General features: G+C 41.7%; 1 protein-coding gene across 1 annotated transcript in view; it reads left to right on the top strand.

Annotated features, from left to right (window-relative positions):
* Positions 1-17294, top strand: part of DKK2 (dickkopf Wnt signaling pathway inhibitor 2) — a 70038-nt gene extending 52744 nt beyond the window's left edge. The window contains exons 2-4 of the mRNA XM_032802261.2: positions 12321-12471; positions 13548-13697; positions 14269-17294. Coding sequence (XP_032658152.1) covers positions 12321-12471; positions 13548-13697; positions 14269-14519 — 552 coding nt within the window. The 3' untranslated portion in view covers positions 14520-17294. The remainder of the gene's footprint in view (positions 1-12320; positions 12472-13547; positions 13698-14268) is intronic.
* Positions 17295-20117: the final 2823 nt, after the last annotated feature.

A 20117-nucleotide genomic window follows, 5' to 3' on the forward strand; every position in this document is an offset into this window, starting at 1 on the left:
TGGTTGAAGTTTTCTCTAGTTACTGCTACGAGATCAGGGAGGGGAATTTCCTTGTGTGCTAGCTGTGATTAGCTGTGAATGCATAGCCTCAGGGACGCTAGATTGCCTCTCCGGTTGCATTCAAAGAGTGAAGTCTAGTCTCGCACCGGCTAACCCAGGAAAGGGGGGGAAGCTGGGAGAGAAGAGAGGGAGACCCAGGGCTCTGGGTCTTGGGGGTCCCCCAGGGGACAGTTGGGGTGACTCGGGGGGCATACTAGGACCCCCAATAGTCCTAGTTGGTGGCAGCGAGAATATCCAAGCTGGTAGTGAGCTTGGGGGAGTTTCAGGTAAGCCCCCAAATTTTGGACGCTAAAGTCCAGATCTGGGACAGGAGGCTATTACCACACCATCTAAAAGATAAAGTGGCAGTGATTTCACTCTTGCATATTCACCTCAAATAGACACTGACACAGGAGTAATCGCTGGTCAAAAATGTTCCAAATTTCAAAATTTTCATAGAAATTTCCAATTTTGACTTTAAAAAAAAAAGAGAGGGGGGGAATACTTTCTGCAACATTTTCCCCCTGATTTTTGACTTTCTGTACATGGGGAGTAAAGATTTAGTTAATACTTAGTCCTGCCATGAGTGCAGAGGACTGAACTAGATAACCTCTTGAGGTCCCTTCCAGTCATATCATTTTCCAAAATCTTTCATCCTTAAATGTGTTGAAACATTAACTTCTTCCCAGTTTCCTGTCTACATTAATAAACTCCTTACCATAATGTGTGAGTACCTACCTGAGGTTTAATTCCTGGTGCTTTGTACGCCATAGACTCTGCTAGCTGTTTCCATTTGGATAGTATTTGTAAACAAAAATGCATACTTTCAGCATTAATAATGTATGAAAATTGTTTTTGGAACCCACTGTTCAGCCATAGCAGTTAATGTGCTGATCAAAAATCTACAACGATCTTATTCTGGAACACATGATAAATAGCCAATTAGAAACCAAATTGAAAAGTAAAACCAGCAGAAATGGGTGAGAAGAAAGCAGAGATAAAAGGAAAAACAGACTGTTGAAAACACGGGATATGGAACAAAGTACATAGTAACAAACCTTCATCTTTCAAGAAGTCTTTGGTAAGGCCTTCAAAAGATAGAGGCTTTTTGTCACACCTGATTTAATTCTGTACGGCTGCTTTCAAAAATTACTTAATGTTACTTTGTTGCCCTCCATTATAAGGCTGCTACTGGTAGTTCATCAACCAATAGGAGCCACTTGGCGTGAGTCAAAGCCAGTAAAGGTTGGGTCATTCTGACTGCTCCTCAATCTTGGAACGTTTTTAACCTGTCTCATCAAAGATATCAATTTTAAAGTGCAATTACTGACCCACATTAAAAATCGATAGACATAAATTCACAGGGATTCACAGATTCAGGCCCTGAGCTTGGAGGGGACCATGGACCCACAAAATTTACACCCAAAGTTTGAAAGGGAGGCAATGCCATATAGTGCTGGGGTCCACCAGGCAAGATGGAGCCAGGAATGCCACAAAGTGCTTTTGTTATGTGAACCCTTTGGTTAGATTCGATCTGGAGCCCACTGGATGCATTTAGCTACTAATACACCAATTTAGCACTGAAGCTTTTGGGAAAGCGTCTTTTTTTCCCTTGGAGGTATTGTGTATATATCGTCTGTATAAACTCAGGTTAAAAATGCAGAGTAGTTAAAAGAGACTAGTTATAGTCTAATGGCTAGAATTTGTCACAAGGACACACTGGCCTTCCACTGGGAGCCACAGTTCCTTCCCTGCTCCCCAGCGTAGTATTTTATGGCTGCCCTATAGTACCAGCATAAAATTGTTACCTTCCGCCCTGCATACTGGCTCAGATGCACTGGCCTCTCAGGTTGAAAACAAGGCTCCATCCATTCCCTGCCCCTCCTATCCAATCCTCATCCACTTACTCCAGGGAAAGAGTAAGTGTGTGTGTGTGTGTGTGTGTGTCTGGTTTGCTTACTTCTTATCCACCCTGCCCAAAGGTCCAGAGAGTTACATAAGGAGGGTCCGTATCCTCTCTTACACCTCTAGATGGGTGTGTAATCAAAACCCTAACATGCCAGTTGAAACATGACACCTAACCTAGGGCCAGAAAATGAGTGGGTATGCAAAGGGAGAAAGCACTAGGAGCCCATTCTGCTAAAACAAAACAGGGACTGGTCACAATGGCTGTCCCTATGCATGGTGGATGCACACTGCACCCAATTCTTGGTAGTGCAATTGATACCACCCCTTCTTGTTCCCAAGGTCTCACTGAGACACAGTGCCTCCAATACCTCACCTGAATGGTATTGGCTACACACTTCTACAACTCACATGTAGTGTTGCCCATAGCATTTTAGTAAGAACTGGAAAAACCTGGTTTGTCAAATTCAGAATCCACTGAATACTTATATAGTCTAGATTCCAAAGAGAGCTCAAAACTTTTATGGTCCGAGTTTTATTTGGCTCTGGGAAAGCATGAGGTCTGGACTGCTGCATATTTTAAAATTTTTATTCCCCTGGTAATCCTAGAAAGAAGCTGAGAATTACTCTCAAACATGAATATTTATTTTCTGCTTAATACAGGTTTTCATTTAGTAAGAAATACATGTTTTTAAAAATTGTTTCCCTGGGATAAACTGTGCTTTAAATTAAGGGGAAGAAGGTTTTATGTAACTCAATAAGTTTCATGAAACCTAAAACTTTTTTTGAAACATTCTAGAGGTTTCATGTAACTTTCCCGTCCCCAATTTGGAGCAATTTTTTTTCTAATTTATGATCATCAACCTTATCATCATGAAGCTATTCACCCACAGAAATAGATACATTCATGTAAGTCCCATTTAATGCTAATGATAATTAAACAACTATAGTGATTTCCATTCACCAACACAGCAGGAATGTGATTTTTCCCTATAGGTAGGACAGGAAATGACTGTAGTTTATCAGATACTCTGGTGTCTTGTGATATGGACAAATGTCCACTAGGAATTAAGCTGAGATCATCAAACTCATTTTCACTTGTGACCTAATCAAGATTTTAACCCTGGTCTCCAGAGCTGAAGCCCTAGTGCAACACCTGCATACAGCTCTGTCTATGCATAGCATGCAATTTGTTAGTTTGTTAAGATTCTCTTTAGGGATGGGAAAATTTATGCTCTTGAAAGTTCAACTCAAAGCCAAATATTATTGTGCTCATGGTCTGCTTAGAAAAGGCAATGAAAAAAGGAGCAGAAAAGGGGAGAAAGAAGCACAGGCTTCCCTTTAGCCAAAAAAAACCACCATAGGCGTTCTTGTTTTTAATTAACCATGAAAATAAAGACTAGACTGTGACTGGACTGCACAGCCACGTGTGGGAGTGTGAGGAGGTAAGAACAATCGCACTTTTGTGGGGGCTACCTGAACATTGGAATCTGAGGCATAGAATTAAGAAGGTACACAGCTCTCCCCTGAAGCAGGTGAGTGAGGAGGGAGGGGGAATTAGTGGAGACTCGGCTCCAGCCCCCCATCACATCAGCCAGTACAGGAGGTGCCATTATTTGCTATCAGAATAAGACAGAAGTAAATTACTACTCCTTGGGGCAAGGAGAAGACAAGGGGGGAATTGTGCCTCAGTGGGCTGTCTCTGAAACACAATGTCTGCTGACACTATTCTTGAGTCACTGCAACTTATTCAGAGTACCTTGCTAAAGTCCAAATCTAGCCCTAATAATTTACATTACAGGTAAAATATGGGTTGAGGACATTGAACTAATTTTGTGAACCCAGAGAATAATTTGAAAAGTTTGAAAAACTTCAAACTCCAGTAGACTTACTCATATATAATTATCTATAATGAAAATGTCTTCAAGGACAATCAAACTGCTAATTTTACAGTGCAGTCAATAGAAACATTCACACAAATAAGAGAGAGGGGTAACCTGTAGTCTGCGTAATTAGTTACTGGTATATGCCAGTTTGGGATTCAGCTACCATAAACTAGCCCCTCCTACCTTGTAACTCGCTATTTATTTCTTATTGGAGTGAATCCAGGAAAGAGCCAGTTGCTGTGCTACCACTACTGAATGCTCTGGTATAGAGTTGCTGTGGTGTGTCACTTGAAATCAGCATGACAGCACAGTAGTTGGAGTGGGGGAAAAAAACACCAGGGATGCTTAGACTTTAAGGATTCTTTCCTGCAATATTGAAGACAGAACAGAGTCAAAATTTGCACCAGTCCATGAGCAAGACTTGAGAATATATAGGGGCAATCCAATTTGCTTGGTATAAAAAAAGCTTGGCTACAAAGGCAGTTTGCTTGAATGACTTTTGGGGCTTGCCTTCTACACTAATGCCATAGCAAGGAGCCTGGAAAGCAGAAAACCGAAGAGAAAAGGAGATAAAAGTGGACTAGTGTGGTGGAAACAAATGCTGCATTGCTTGTTGACCGTATTGTCTGGCAGGAAGAGAGTCCTTGCAAAACATAGGCAGATGGGGAAGAATTATATCCTGCTAGCTCACTTCTCCTAAAACCAGCTTATTTGCAGATATGGTACCCTTTTCCAGAACAGAGTGAGAAATTGTTGTGAATGGAATTGGAGGGTGCAGACAGTACCATCATTTCCTAGCTGCTAGCATCTTGTGCACAGTTGGCGGGGGTGGGGGGCGTTATTTTTCATTCTTGTATCTAAAAGAAATCCTAGATAGCAGATCAAGTTCGCAACCAGTTACTATGTGCTCATGAGGGAGAGTAAGGGTATCGGAAGGGAATAAGAACCCACTTATTCTCCTACATGGGCTACATGGACCTGCACCCAGAATGGATGGACAGGGAGTAGGTGGGCAGGCATGAGAAATAAGGAGAGTCTTGGCTCCACCCCTCAGCACACTGTCCAACACAGCGTGGAGGGTTGGGGTGGTGGTGGAATATTCTGGCACAGCAATGGGGTGGGGGAACAGGGAGGAACTGTGACTTAGATTGGTGTCTGTGTGGCACAAGGCTTGTGGGGTTACAGGTTGGGGGCAGCACCTGCCCTCACTCAGGGATACATCAACACACGCAATCTGGCCCTGTGTTGGCTGTACTGCCATCTTCACAGCGTTATAAACAGCTGAAGAGAGGGCAAGCTGAAAACTTAAGGGAGTTATTGGTGCAGGAAAAGAATGAGAGTCAGTGCCCCCTTTGTGGCATAGCACAGTCACCCCCCTTGGCTGAAGGGGGCTTGCTTCTGCTGGCACAGACTGAATGTGGCCCATCTCTTAATCCTCACAACACTGCAGAGAGGTGGGTAAGTGTTATTACACCATTTTACAGACTGGGAAAGAGAGGCTATGTGGCTGAGCTTGTGACTACTCACCAAGGGCCCAATCTGAAGTCAGTGGGTGTTCTGCTGCAGTGAGAGCAGGAACAGCCAATTCCGCAGCCAAGATTAGCACTCAAGGAATTCCTGGCTAGCCCCAGCCTCTCATTGAACCCATGCCTTCTCTCTTTCTCTCATATCAAATTAAGGAAGAAAATGAGAGCTGAACAAATGATTGGCAGCCAATAGTTTTCTTAGAGGAATTAGCCTTATTTTCTTCTTGCAAACATCTGAGAGCAAATCATGATTTCCACAGTGGAGGAGCTGATTGCCTGTCTGCTTGCACACACTGCTCAGCTTTAGCAGAAGCGTCAGCTATAGCGTTGTTCACCAGCAACTGTGCTTATGTGAAGCTGAGAATTGGCAGTACAGTGAAGAAGCTGCATAGGCAACGAAGAGTTGTGACAAGCTCCCCTCTCATCCACAGATTTTGTGGCCTCAGATAACAGGCAGCACTAAGGAAAGTGGTACATAATAGCCATTTCCCACTCATATCCCGTTTCTCATACAGCCCCAGCCTGTTAACTAGTGCTTAATGTGAAATGAAAGAGGTGCTGGGCAAGCAATTTTTTACATTTATAACTGACACAGCAAAGCTAGAGGTGCCAGGGCAATGAACTGCCAAGCCTAGAGGTGCCAGGGCTTGGCCCCGGAACAAATTAAGCACTGGTGTTAGCAATAGTTATTCCACAACAGTGAAAAAGCTTGCACCCTGCTGGCCACTTCAGCTCGCCTCAGACAGTTTTCTTAAGGAACTTCAAGTGGAGGATCTACTTACTGCCCTCAGAGGAAGCAGCAAATAGTGACCTAGTGGGATTCCACATATGATATGCTGGACTACCCTATGAGCAGCATGTAGCCACACAATAGTCCTACCTGCAATGCTCCATTCATTCCTAGAAAGACAACAGCTAGAACTTGACAGGGGCAGAGTGGTTGCTTGTTTGCCGCTTGTTTGAGCTTCCTTCACACATAGGAACTCAAATTAATTTAGGGGTAAGGAAGGAGTTGGGCAGAAAGGGGGCAGTTCAGGGCAAAAATGTTCAGAAAAATGTATGTCCTCTAAGGTATTTCTTATTGCTTGTCTGATGCAGTGTTCACCCCATACTAGTTCTGAAGAGGTTAAGGTGGCAGGGTAGGCCAATTATCCATATAGGCCCACCATCTGGAAAGACAGTCTTTGCTCACATGACTGGCAGAGCAATCTAAGAGCCTGCAAGGCTTTATAAAGGAGTGCATATGAAGGAGCAGCTGCTCCCAAGTATGGTGAGTCCTGTGACAGGAAACCAGTCACCAGCCACAGGGAACACATAAGAAGGGCCCTGTGGATGATCCACATGCATTTGTTGGCAGCTTTTGAGAGGGTAGCTCTGGGTGCGGGCTGGGACAAGGAGATCTGGGCCCAATGTCTAGTGCCCTATTTGACTGGGAAGGCAAAGGTGGCCTATATGGCTTTAACAAATGTGCAAGTGAGAGACTGAATTGGTAAAGGTGGCCATCCTGGATAGGGTGGGCCAACCTACTGAAAAATATAGAAATTTTGAACTACGAGATGGATGTGGGAGTCCATATCCTTTTGCCCAGAGGCTGAGGGACTGGACCACCCATTGGCTGAGGGAAATTATGGACACTTTGATCCTTGAACAGATTCTACAGAGCCTCCCCAAGAACACTCAAGTATGGGTCAGATAACATCAGCCTGCCACAGTGGACATGGATGTTAAACTGAAAGAAGAATTCATAGAGGTGGACCTCCCCAGGAAAGATGGCTGACTATAGGATCGAACCAGGATAGTAGACAGATGGCCCCAGCTTGTGACATTGGGCACAGATTGGAGCCCATTTCCATTTGAGATGTGGTAGGGTGCCAGGGGGCCCAAGCGGTGGAAAATGTAACCCAAGCTGGAAGAAATAAAACCTGAGTTAGGGGTGGGAGGAATACTGAAACTGGAAGGATATGGATTGGTCAACACTAGACCTAGGACAACAAACCATCAGGAAGGGAAAGAAAGTGAGGTCTCCTGAGAAACGGGGAAGGATAAGAAAAATATGGAAATAGAGGCAGAAGAAACAAATACCCCAAGCCTGGTAGCCAGGGTTGAGAGGTCCTCAGGTCTCCCCCTCCACCCATACACCGGAAGGACAGAGCCCAGATATAGTTTGGAGGGCTGGGAGAAACAGCGACCCTGAGCAACCAGGTGGAGGAAGGTAGGCCCTACCACAAAGTAAAGGGGTTTAGGATTGGGAGGCTTATCCCATAGTTTGCCCATGATATGAGGACCTATGGGCAGAAGCAGAATTGTGGGGGTGACCTCTGCCCATCAAATGCAATTTCTGTGGGTGAAGAATGGATGGACTCCACGAGGGGACCCCCAGATGACCATCCGGGGGGTGAGGAGAGACTCCAGCAGAGTAACACCTCAGGCAAGGGAGGAAGACCCAAGGAAAATAAAAAACAGGACCTGCAGCAAGAAGGGGAGATCAGTGACAGAGCACTGGGAACCAACAACTAAGTCAGAACTCTTGTCACTTGAACACCAATTAATTCCCCTCAGGCTGGACCTCACCAGGCCTAATTAGTGGATTAGAATGGACTGGGGGAGCACTAGTGAGCAAATTGCCCTGTTAATGGAGGTATAAGAAGTCTCAGTAGGGAAGTGCAGAGAAGAGAGGCAAGCTAGTACAACCAGAGCTAGGCAGGATCTCTGGGTAGAGAGTGATCTTTTCCCTCTCCTCTCCTTGGCAGAGAACTGAGAAAAGATTGAAACTGTATGGTGTATGGATCAGTAAGGTGGTGGGATGTTTAACAAGTGAAGGTCTCAGAGTCTGTGTAAACAAAGCAGAAGATAAGAGAAGGACATTGCCCTATCACAGCTTGTACTAAAAGTGGAAAAATAAGGATTAGTTTTACCACAAACTATGTCCTGATGTTTTCAGCCAATACTGCTGATGTTTTCAAAACTAAAAATAATCCACTTTTGAGGTTTTCTTCCATGGCCCCTTTGTGATTTCCCCTAAATATTCCCATGACTCAATCACAGCCCTTTGCATTATGAATGCAGCAAAATCACTGTTTCAGGGGTTTTTTTTTTTTAGAGTTAACATCCACGGCTGAAACAGGATTGTCTTTGAGGACTGATCCTCCTGAATGCCATAACACAAACGGAGAGATGCACTTCCAGAGACACCCCTTGGAAAGCAAAATTCAAACTCTCTGGTTGCAGGGTCCTCTACCCCAGCTGTAGTTCAACAAAGTCTTTGAAATGTGGTTTCTAGCCACCAAATTAGCAATATCCATTATGAATAGGCTCACAACAGACTGAAACTGTGGGCAGGGGTGGAGAGGAGAAGAGCAGCAAACCCTGTAAAAACAAAGCATCTGTTATTAGATTTACTAATGCAATTTGAGCTTCCAACTTCCTGTCGTAGATCCAATCTGCTTTATTCTGTGGTTTTATTTGAATGACCAAGTCTAATTTTGGGCTGAAAACATGAAATGAGTGTATCTAAATGAAGCTGCAGTGAATGCTAAATATTATCTATCAGTTTCATTGAGGTTCTTATATAATCAGAGCTGTGCTGAGTGGATGAACATTTAGAGCCATTGAGAGCGACACGGTGCCCCATAGCTGAGGAGTCGCAAGAGCTATGGTGAGCATGCTGCTCTTTGTGCAGCGGGCCTATCTCTGCTGGCCTGGTTGGGGAAGGAAGACTTGCAGGGTGAATTATGGCCCTGCCTCTTCCCTGCCCTTTTTGGGTTAATTTGCGCCCCCAGGGATGCATGGAGGAAGCAGTCCCTGCAGTTTCCCAAATGCAAGAGCTGTGCTCATCCCCTGTCCTTGTGTGGGGTGGAAGGATCCTGGCTGTCTGCCCCCTGCATACCCACACAAGGACAGGTATAGGCAATTTAACCCTGAACAGTTACCTGATTACCTCACCCCAGCAGTCAATGTAGTGAACCATGGTCAAGGTCACTACTTGAATAAGTTTCAGCCTTTACATTTTCCACAACAAATGAACTCAGCACAGCACAGTAGAACAGCTGTGCTAATTTACCATAGTGTGAAAAAATACATTTTCCACGATTTGTATAATTTGATGGTTTGAAGTTTTATTTATAAACTGGATCAGCCACTGTTGATAATGGTACATTTCGTAACACGAAAAATTCCATCTCAGGTTTTAAATTATTTCCACTCATTTGACATATCACTGGCAAACAGCTGGCTCTCTCAAAACCAGTATCTCCAGGCAGAGTGTTACAATGAAGACAAAACTCTACCCATAAAAAAGGATAAGGCTGTGAAGTGATGCAAACCAACAGAACCCAGGAAACTGAAAGCTGAGGCTGATGCTCTGTTAACTTCCCTCACTGTTATATTTAAAAACAACAACAACAACAAACAAACCAACAAAAAATGAGATGCAAAAAGTTTTGGTTAACTTTTTAATTTAAAAGATACTGTTTGGTTTACCTTCACACGCCATAGTGGCATTTCCTGATTAACTGAAATCAGGAAGTACCCTACTGGAAATCTCACAAGAAAGCCAGTTAGCTCTTTAGGGCTTTCTAGCCAAATTCCTAGGTCAAAGGGGCTGGGATAACTTCAGATAAGTACTTACACTTTATTAAGTTTTGCCAAACCAAATCATGACACTGCTTGGTGGAGGGGCTGATTTATGGGAGATTTATAGTGTGATTAAGCGATGACTAAAGGGAATGTAACTGTCTACAAATACTGAAGAGGGTAAACATCAAAGGACAGATTTTCTCTGGTCCTTCAGTAATAAAGTGAACATACAGGATCCCTTTACTTTCCTCTGCAATTCCCATGGAAAGTAAATGGACAGTTGCAGTTCCGGTGCTCAAGAAGCATGATCCAGAGTCCACTGAGGTCAAGTTGGAGTTTTCCATGACTTAATAGGCATTGCATTATATCCAGTAAGCCCAGAGATTGCTTTCCTCATATATCCCTGAAAACAAGTGCTTGGAGATAAGAAGGGGGCCATGGCTCCATCCCCCTCGTTGCAGCAATTTGTAGAGCTAGATATGCTTATTGCAGCATAGGCTACATACTTCTCCTGCATCCTGGGAGCTCAGAGAGGGATTGTGCTCCCTGAGATTCCTGGGTATGCACTGAAAGTCAAGCCAGGTTGATTTAGGGAAATCAGATGTAGATACCCCATACAATAAGGAGTAGGATGAAGAAGCTCCTGGTTAAATGCATCCCCTTCATTTAAATTACCAAATTCCAGTCAGCCCTCCAAGCACCTTTTCTCCCGCCACTATCCATGAAGCAGCAGTTTCAGCTTCTGAGGTGGCTACAAAGGAGAAAGAGTTAATGCCACTGAGTGAAGTCTGGTAAATTCAAATTTTGAAAAATAGCCAAGTGTTTATTCGTTATTACTACATGTTCATACGTGAGAAAATGGCCTTTTTAAATACTGCACATCGTGCAGGGAGCGAATTCTTTGGTTGGGAAAAGGGCTTCGGGGATGTCTACACTGAAATCAAAAGTGTGATTTGCAGCTCAGGTAGGCATAATTGAGCTAGCTGTAATCTAGCTAGTATAGCTAAAAATAGCAATGAAGACTGCAGCACAGGCTTCAGTGCATAGGCTGTATAAGCCCAACAAGGCCCTCTGTGGTAAACAAATAATTGCATTAATCATTTTGACTGTTTTCAGTAAAAAATTTTTGGGGGAAATTATTTCAAAAATTCCTCAACATTTTTTGACAGTTGTTGGGAAACTAATTTTTCTCTCAGCACTAGTTCTGAGAGACATGTTAAAGTTAAATAGAAAACTAAATAAAATATTGAATATAGTTTTAAAGCACATGTGTGGAAAGTCTTGAATTAATTAATGTGAGATAACAACAATATATATTTTCTTGTGTAAGTAGTGCATATTAAATTATCCTTTCAATCAGATACAGCAGTGATGCACAATGACAGCTGCTTGGGAGCCAGTGGTAGGATTTGTGGAATGGGTTGGGGTCCTTGTTCGGGTCTCATGGAAGCATTATGTTGGACTTGAAAGGACAAAGCTTCTTTTTCTCTCTCCTTAGGGCCATATTCCGCTGTTCTTACATGAAAAAGCATCAAAGAGAGGTCTTAATGGAAGAGAATTATGGTTTTGATGAGTACAGGAGTGTTCTGTGTGTTCCTTTCTTAGTGGCAGTCAGGCTAGGAGTATGTTGATATTATTTGCTTTCAAAGTGTCCCACTGATAGGGGTCAGTGGGAGCGGTGTGCATGCAAAAGAAGAATTTGTACCAGTGTGAGAGTATTCAGTGTAAATATCATGAGCTTATGGGAAAGGTGTCTTCGTCTATGTTCTTGACCATGACTTTGGAACCTTTCAAAGTAAAGATCCCACCTAAGTATTTAGCCCAGATTTTAGACAAGATACAGTGCAGAGGACACTTTGGGAGTTTTACTCTCTTCCAGGTGGATCTCCACCAAAGAAAAAACTGCTCATTCCTTACTTTGGATTACTGAGGTTTTATGCATTAATTACAGGCCTCAATAACTTGGAATACTTTAAAAAACACAGGCCAGATTCTTTCTTGCACCAAGATATGCTTGATCTAAGAAGGATAAGGCTATCAAGGAGCTGGTTATGGCTTCCTGATTCCCTGGTTATGGCTTCCTGCCACAGCTCCAACATCAGCTAGAGCAGCCTATGGGCTGCTCTGACTTATAAAAGCTGGCCATAGTCCCTGAATGACCATATGCCAGCTGTAAATTGCCATAGAGAAGCACACTTTCATTTCACCCCCTTGTGGCACCTTCCTGGATCTGATAAATTCTTCCTCCTCCTCCCCTCCCCCCCGCCCGAACATCCCTCTCACATTTAGTTTTTCTTGCTTTTGTTTTGCTAATGTGATTTGAACCATATGAATTAAGAATTATTGTGCATTACTACTTTATTTTAAATCCTTTTTTTTTCTTGACCAGGCATACCCTTGCACTAATGATAAAGAATGTGAAGTTGGGAGATACTGCCATAGCCCTCATCAAGCTACTTCTGCCTGCATGATCTGCAGAAGGAAAAAGAAGCGTTGCCACAGAGACGGCATGTGCTGCCCTGGGAACCGTTGTAACAATGGTACTTAAGCAGCTCTTCTTGTTTTCCTTTTATATATGACAGTGACTGGTTTAATGGCATATATTGAGAACATATGTAAGCAGAGGACATGTGTAGTAGTAGTTCTGTTTGAGTTACCACAATTCCTTCTTCAGACCAATAGGAAACATGTCAAAAAACTTATAACAACACAGGGCTTGTATAAATATGTCATATGTTTTCTTCCTTGTGATTAGAAGAGATTCTGTGATTTTGCTCTTCTAGTAAGAAACCCAACACATGATTTTCAAAACTGTGTAGGCAACTGTATCCCTTATTTGAGGGTGCAGTTATTTTGATTGCATGCTCAAACTGTATTTGCATGTGGCAATAGGAAGTTCGATGCATAACTAGCCATTTAGAGTGTAGTCATTCAGTGTCTGGTCAGAGTCACGACTCTTGTGTTAATGCAGCGCTTTTGTGTTTCACACTAATACAATGTCAAACACAGCAAGGGGAATGTTTACTATTTTTTTTAAATCCCCCTTTTCATTAACTTTTCTGTAATGTCATAGTACATTTCTATTCATTTAAGGTATTGCGAACACTTCTCTGACCCCCTGTTCTTTTAGATTTTTATGTTTTTTTTAACAAAACCTATGTTTCGTGACTAAACTATAGGTGGCTGACAGATTCCTTAAAATATGGATTAATTCACTGATTCAATAGCAAACTGGATAATCATTCTTTTTCGGTAAATGTAAAGAAGCAAATTCATCCATGGTGTTACCCCACTAAAACGATGCCTTGGAAGTTATATTCTTGTTATTGTTTATATTGCTGATGCCCCACCTGAGACTGGAGATCCTGTGGTATGAGGTTTTGGAGTCCCTGCTCCAAAATGCCTGGAATCCAAATAAGACAGACATACGGTGGGAGGGGAAATACACAGGCACAGAGAGGTGAAGTGATTTGCTCAAGGTCACTAGCACAGCTGTGAATAGAACCCAGGCCTCCTGAATTTCAGTTCAGTGCCCTATTGACTGACAACACTCCCTCTCAGCCTCTACCGCAGCCTTCTAATAGGCCTTCCCATTTCTAACATCTCATTCCCATAGGTATTTGCATACCAGTAACTGAAAGCATCCTTACTCCACACATCCCCGCTCTGGAAGGACCACGCCACAAGAAAAATGGTCTTTATTCTAGCAAGGACTTGGGATGGCAGAATCTAGGGAGACCACAGTCCAAGCTGTCACACATAAAAGGTAGGATTGCTTTTGCAATATAGTCCAGTTCCTTCACCTCACTGTAGAAAGACAAGCTACAGCAACACAGACTAGGCTGATTTACAGTGATCTGCTATGAAATGTTGGGAGGTCTGGGATTGTCATCATCTGTATATCTCAGGAATGCACAGACCACAAACGATATTATACCAATTGCTTGTATATGTCAGTCATAGCCTTTGTGCTCGGAATAGCATTTGTTCCTTTAGTGTAAGCCATGTGTCAGATGTGGTGGGAAAGAGTATTTTCCAGTTGCGCAATCTGTGCAGGCCGCACCTTGCTTCTCTTGGAATGATCATGCAATATGTAACACATGCCTTTGGAACCGTGAGGCTTCATTAATTGACTTTCTCCTTATCAGGCCTTACAGTCGATTGTATTGATATCCTCCTTGCACCTCTTTAACTCCCCCCAGACCTTGGTGTTTATGTACTTCAAATACCTGCCAATGAGTATCATATCCTCTGTTTCTTAGTCAACATTGAGCCAGTCTGTTCTGAATCTATACCTTCTGTCTCAGACACTGAAATATTTTGTTGGCTTTTCTTAGGGCATGAAGGAGACCCCTGCTTACGATCATCAGACTGCGTTGAGGGGTACTGCTGTGCTCGCCATTTCTGGACCAAAATTTGCAAACCTGTGTTGCATCAGGGGGAGGTGTGTACCAAACAGCGCAAGAAAGGCTCTCACGGCTTGGAGATTTTCCAGCGATGTGACTGTGCTAAAGGGCTGTCTTGCAAAGTATGGAAAGATGCCACTTATTCTTCTAAATCAAGACTTCATGTATGTCAGAAAATCTGAATGAGGATTGGAAAAATGTTACAAACAGACTGTGAATTTGTGTATTTGCATTGCAGCATGGTCAGAAATGAGGATTGTAAATAAACACAGAATGGTTAAAGTAATGATTGTGGTAGGAATAGAAATCACCCCAAATTGCATTTGTTTTGAACTGGAGGTTAATGCGATGGCGGCTGGAGTTTTTCCATTATGCAACTTCTTTGTGTAAATAATTTCGACCGTTTGTGGAAAAAAACTATTATAAAAAAGCACAATGGAAATTATTGACATTTATCAAGCTGCATGGTCCCATGACTTTTCAAGAGTTCAGTGTTAGGGATGGGATAGGTTTCCACCATGGTAATAGACTGTTAAATAAATTGTATACAGCATATTCCAACACAAAGCAGTGCTTTACGGAAGACTTTTTCTGTCAACACATTATTGGCTACTAAAATATTAGTGATAAATTGCAGTTGTTAGAGTTGGGAATAAAAGTTACTGTGAATGTCCATACACCTTGTTAATCAGGGCTGTCACTTGAAAAAGGAAAGCACTCCTGCAGGGCAAGGGTGCTGGATTTTGCAGGCCCCAGTGGGAGTGGCAAAATCTCACCACACAGTGATTTCAAAACACCAGTGGCAGTTCTTCTGATCAGAGGCATTTAAACAGGGTTGTTGTTTTTTTTGTTTAAAATATATATATAATTCTATAAATATTTAAACTGAAATGCCTTAATCGGTTCATCTTCAGTTACTATAATTAATAGCTTGTATTTGTCTCGGTATACTGCTAGCATACATGGGCTGAGCAGATAAAGCAAAATATGTGCATGATGCATCCAGAATGATACCCATTCAGTTGCTCGTAGACCTACTAAATATAGTTTTCTTGTCAAAACATGCTTGCATTATGGATAGTTCCATAAAGGTAATATTTTGAAAAGTTATAACCTTCCATATTCAGATGTTCATAACAGAAATTGTTTTGCAACCTTAACTATATGAGATGCTGCCTGCATCTGCTACAATTAGATTGTATGCTAATAAATTAAATGTTTTATACTATAACAGTAACAATAGGCTGTTAGTGTAAATCTGGTTCTTCCATGATTTGGAGACGCTAAAATGGATTGGATTCACCTTGCACAGTCAGCAAAAAATTAAAAAGTTGACTTTTGCAAGCATCTCATCGCCTCTCCTAAAGAACAGACAGTAACATGTGATGCTGTCATCTATGACATGCTGCGAGCCGTCATGTGATGTGACACAACAGCTCAGACTGAAAAGAGAATAGGTTCTGGTTGAATGCATGTTAACAGTTCGGATATTGTTGTGAACAGTGGATTCACATTGACTACAGTGGATAAAGAAATCTGTTAACTTAACTACCCTGTTCGTGAACTGGCTAAAACGAAGGATGTCCACCATCTGACTTCTCTCTTAATGTCTTTGCATCTCCTCTTACTTTCCTCACTTATTTTAAGGAATGTTATCTGTGTAAACGTAAGTAAAGAGACTGGAATTTCTTTTAAAAATAGCAGATTATATAATTAACTTACTGAAATATCTGTTTCCACATTTTATAAGACAATGGCTCTTCCCTTTGGTTAATCAGTTCCAAACAGCTTGTGTACAGCAGAGTAGTTTACTTTAATTGTGAAGACCAACTTTTGACTTCTCCTCCCTCCCCCTTTATGGCACCTTTCCCCTCCCTTGCATTTCTGTACCAGTGCCTTTTATACAAATAATGGTTCATATACATCTTCTGACTCAAACTTTCTTACTAGAAATCAGATCTGAACTACGCTTCCTGTATCTCTGATAAGAATCTAAATTCCAACGTATATACCGGATTAAAGAGAGTGATTTATAGGATAATATTTTTCATATGCAAGCCACTTTTTATTGTTAAAAAGGGAATGGTCTGTAGAGATAGGCTTTCGTATTCCTTAAAAAGTGATGACTTAAAAAGTCTCACTGTCACAAGTGCTACATTACTGCAACTCCAGTGACTTCAATGGAGTTACTTCAGTGCAACTGAGAACAGAAATAAAGTCTGGAAAGTGAATCATTTCAGGAGAACAACTGAAATATAGAGGTCAATTCCGAAACCCTTTTGTACACCATAACAGCACATGCATATAACATCAGTCTCACTGACTTCAGTGTGTCTACTTGATGTGAGTAGGGAGTTGAAGAATTGTCCCCCCTGGTGATTTGCATCTTACGTCCTGACTTCTGCGTAACCTCTCTTTCTCCACACAAAACGTAGTATTTGGAGTAATTTATTTACAGGAAATGTTTAATGAGATGTATTTTCTTATAGAGATATTTCTTACAAAAAGCTTTGTAGCAGAATATATATGCTCCCTGATGACTTTGTAATTTAGAAAAATAATGTATAATAAGATGAAATATATTAAATGTCCTTTTTCCCAAAAATATTTACCCACATTCCTTGCCTGCTGTTTAAGTGTAGGTCTTTACTGAATAGGGTGGATTGGAAGATATACTCAGTATTGCCAAAACCTCATGAGTCAGGCCCCAAAATAAGTAGATTGGCTTAAAAAATCATAAGATATTTTTAAAAATTGGGATTCTTTTGAGTTGTCATCTGGTTTCTGGATTTATAGGGTGTATTTGTTTCATATTTTCATATTTTTTACAGCACTGAGAGGGCTAGAAACTTTTTTTGAAAGCTGAGGTTTTCAGGCAGTCTCTTGAGTGCCACGGTTAAAAAAATAATAATAAAAAAAGCCTACCAAATATTATGAAACTTTCCATAAAATCACAAGAGTTGGCAACACTGTATACTGTACAGGCTGGATGCTGAAGTCAATAGGAGTTTTGCCATTTACTTTAATACACATGCCTAAAGAACAAAAAAAAAATTATTTTAGCTGCTCATTCAAGAAGCAGCGATTTCCACTTTTCAATTAATGGTATCTGTTCACTGATATGTGGTATATATGCAACTGAGAGGTGAATTTGCCCCATAGGCTATCAAGAATAACTACTTTTTAAATAAAAATATCCCCCTCTGCATGCATATAATATTCAGAGTTTAGGAAATCAAACAGAATAGCTGTTCAGATACCCAGTGATCATCATGGTAAGAGAACACAGATAGAAATAGCCAGAGATTGTACTCAAACAATATGGCATATTGATATTAATCATAGCATGATTATTCTTGAAAACCTGTGAGGAAAAAAGTAGAAAAAACTGACATTTACCAAGGAAACTTCTGTTTCAGCCAAAAAAACCCATTTTCCATCAAAAAATTTTGTTAGATATTTTTTTTTAACCAGCTCTAGTCAGTAGATGAGGCTGGGAGAAGGGAAAAAATTTTCTTCAACAGTTTTGCTCTTTCTGTTAATGGCCATTGTCAGAGTTGCTAAGCAGCGCATATTTCCTCTCATCCTTCTCCTGCCCTCTCACTGCTCTGCCAGTCAGCTGCTTACCTGCTCAGTGCAGCATAGTAGGAGATGAGAGAGGCATAGGGAGTGAATGAAGGAAGGAGGGACAAGACTGAGGTGATCAGGTGCTTGGGGTATGGATTCCTCTGCTGACACTTCCTCCCTACACAAAGGCCTAAGGATAGGGGAGAAAGGGAGCTGCTCCTGTTGCAAAGAATATGCAGAAGAGAATCTGCTGTGTGAGATTCATGCATATTATCCTTAAGGGTTTACAATACAATAAGAATGGAGTGGGATGGAAGTAAAGCCTAGAGCGGGGAACTAGGATTTCTTGGGTGAGAGGCACAAACTAGGAAAAATTCTTTAAAAAAATGTCAAATCAACTCTGTTATTTCCCCTGGCAGCACCAGACATTGCTTTCTTGCCTAGTCAAACCTCAGGGTTTCTACAGGTTTTGGATGTGTCCAAACTTTTGAGAAAAACACTCAGTTTGGGCAGAGTTAGCGTAGACAACAGCCTGTTGGTGGCCTAGGATTCCCAGTCCACCTCCTTCTGCTGAAAGGCAGCTGCGAAGGAAGAGAAGAAAGCAAGAGGTGGCTGTGGCTGAACTGCAGAACTCCATCTGTTCCCTTAGCTATTACTCTGAGCACCACTGCTGTGACTGACCCTGATGGATCTGCAACATAGAGTGGATCTCATTGGAAACTTGTTTATGCTGGCAGTTCTGTGTTATTTTTGGAGCTGCTGTTGTTATTGCACAAGTGTCAATGACTTATTTACAAATGTCTGGTACAAATAAAGTCTTTGTTTTGTACAGTACCAGCTTGCTCTTAGACTGTTTAAAAGTAATTTGGTGCATGATGCATTTCCTAAAGCGGAGGAATGAATCTTCATGTAGAAATTAACATTTTGAAATATATCAAGATCATTTTTAAAGAAAAATACAATTTAGAAACTTAGATGCTAGCAAAAAAACACCCCACCCCACAGTTAACATAAAAATATTTTTCAAAATGATAGGCAGATTACAAATGTTAGCCCTGGGCTCCCAGGTACACCTGGGACACACATTCCCCTTTCTTATTGTCAAAGCGGCTCAAACGGTAATTAAGAAACCAAAAATGTTATGAATTTAGGCCCCCTTTGTTTTCCAGTGATCAATTCACAAAGCCTTTCTGAGACTGCCTATGTTTTTCATCCATATTTGCTGACTAGTTTGGGCTAATGATTTTTAGACTGTGGATGGTTTGCAAACTGATTGGTAACTGTTCATGACAACTAACCAGAAATCACAAATTGCGAATAGCCTGGTACTGGTTCCACTCCCTAACTGAATGACTGACATTTTTGCAGGAGAATAACAAATGTAAACAGTCATGAATAACACACTGCACACACAACACAAATACATTCACGAATGCCAATGAATGGTCAAATATTTGGAAATAACCCGATGAGCGGCAGCAAATTCAGATTAAGCCATCTAGTTGCAAATATGTTTAAACCTCTTTTCCTCATTATTTGAGCAGTTCCAGCTATTGTAGTAATATAGTTATATTTAAGATGGAATAAAAAAAATTCAATGTATGTGCTTTAAAAATGTGTTCAGTTAGTTTGTTGGGGGGAAGATAAAAAGTGGCTGAATTTTAACCTTTCAAATATGGCATGCAGCTAGCCAGTTTTCATGGAGGAAAAGTTGCTTTGCATGGTCCAATAAACTAGTGGTTTAAGCCATTTAAAAGTTATTATTGTTTGAAAGTCAGTGCTGATTACCATTACTACTGAATGTAATGGCCCTGCCTTTAAACTGGGTGGAGATGGGTGTTCATACAAAAAGTGATGTAAAGACAATAAATCCTATTGTGGTAATCTAGCCTCCCAGTCCCAGACCTGAACTTTAGCATCCACAATCTGGTCCTGTCCCAAACCCGGACTTTTGCGTCCAAAATTTGGGGGCTTACCTGAAACTCCCCCAAGCTCACTACCAGCTTGGATATTCTCGCTGCCACCAGATCAGGAATTGATGGGGCCTGATCCCCCCTTTCCTCTCTCTGGTGTCCCCAACCCTCCCTTGGGGGGACACCCAGATTCCAAATCCCTTGGATGCTAAAAGCAGGGGAGAAAACCCCTTCCCCCCTCCTTCCCAGGCTTGCCTCTTGGTCTAGCCTGTGAGTACACGAAACCAGTTCTCTCGTTCC

The sequence above is a fragment of the Chelonoidis abingdonii genome, chromosome 5, assembly GCF_003597395.2.
Source record: "Chelonoidis abingdonii isolate Lonesome George chromosome 5, CheloAbing_2.0, whole genome shotgun sequence".
Classification (NCBI taxonomy): domain Eukaryota; kingdom Metazoa; phylum Chordata; order Testudines; family Testudinidae; genus Chelonoidis; species Chelonoidis abingdonii.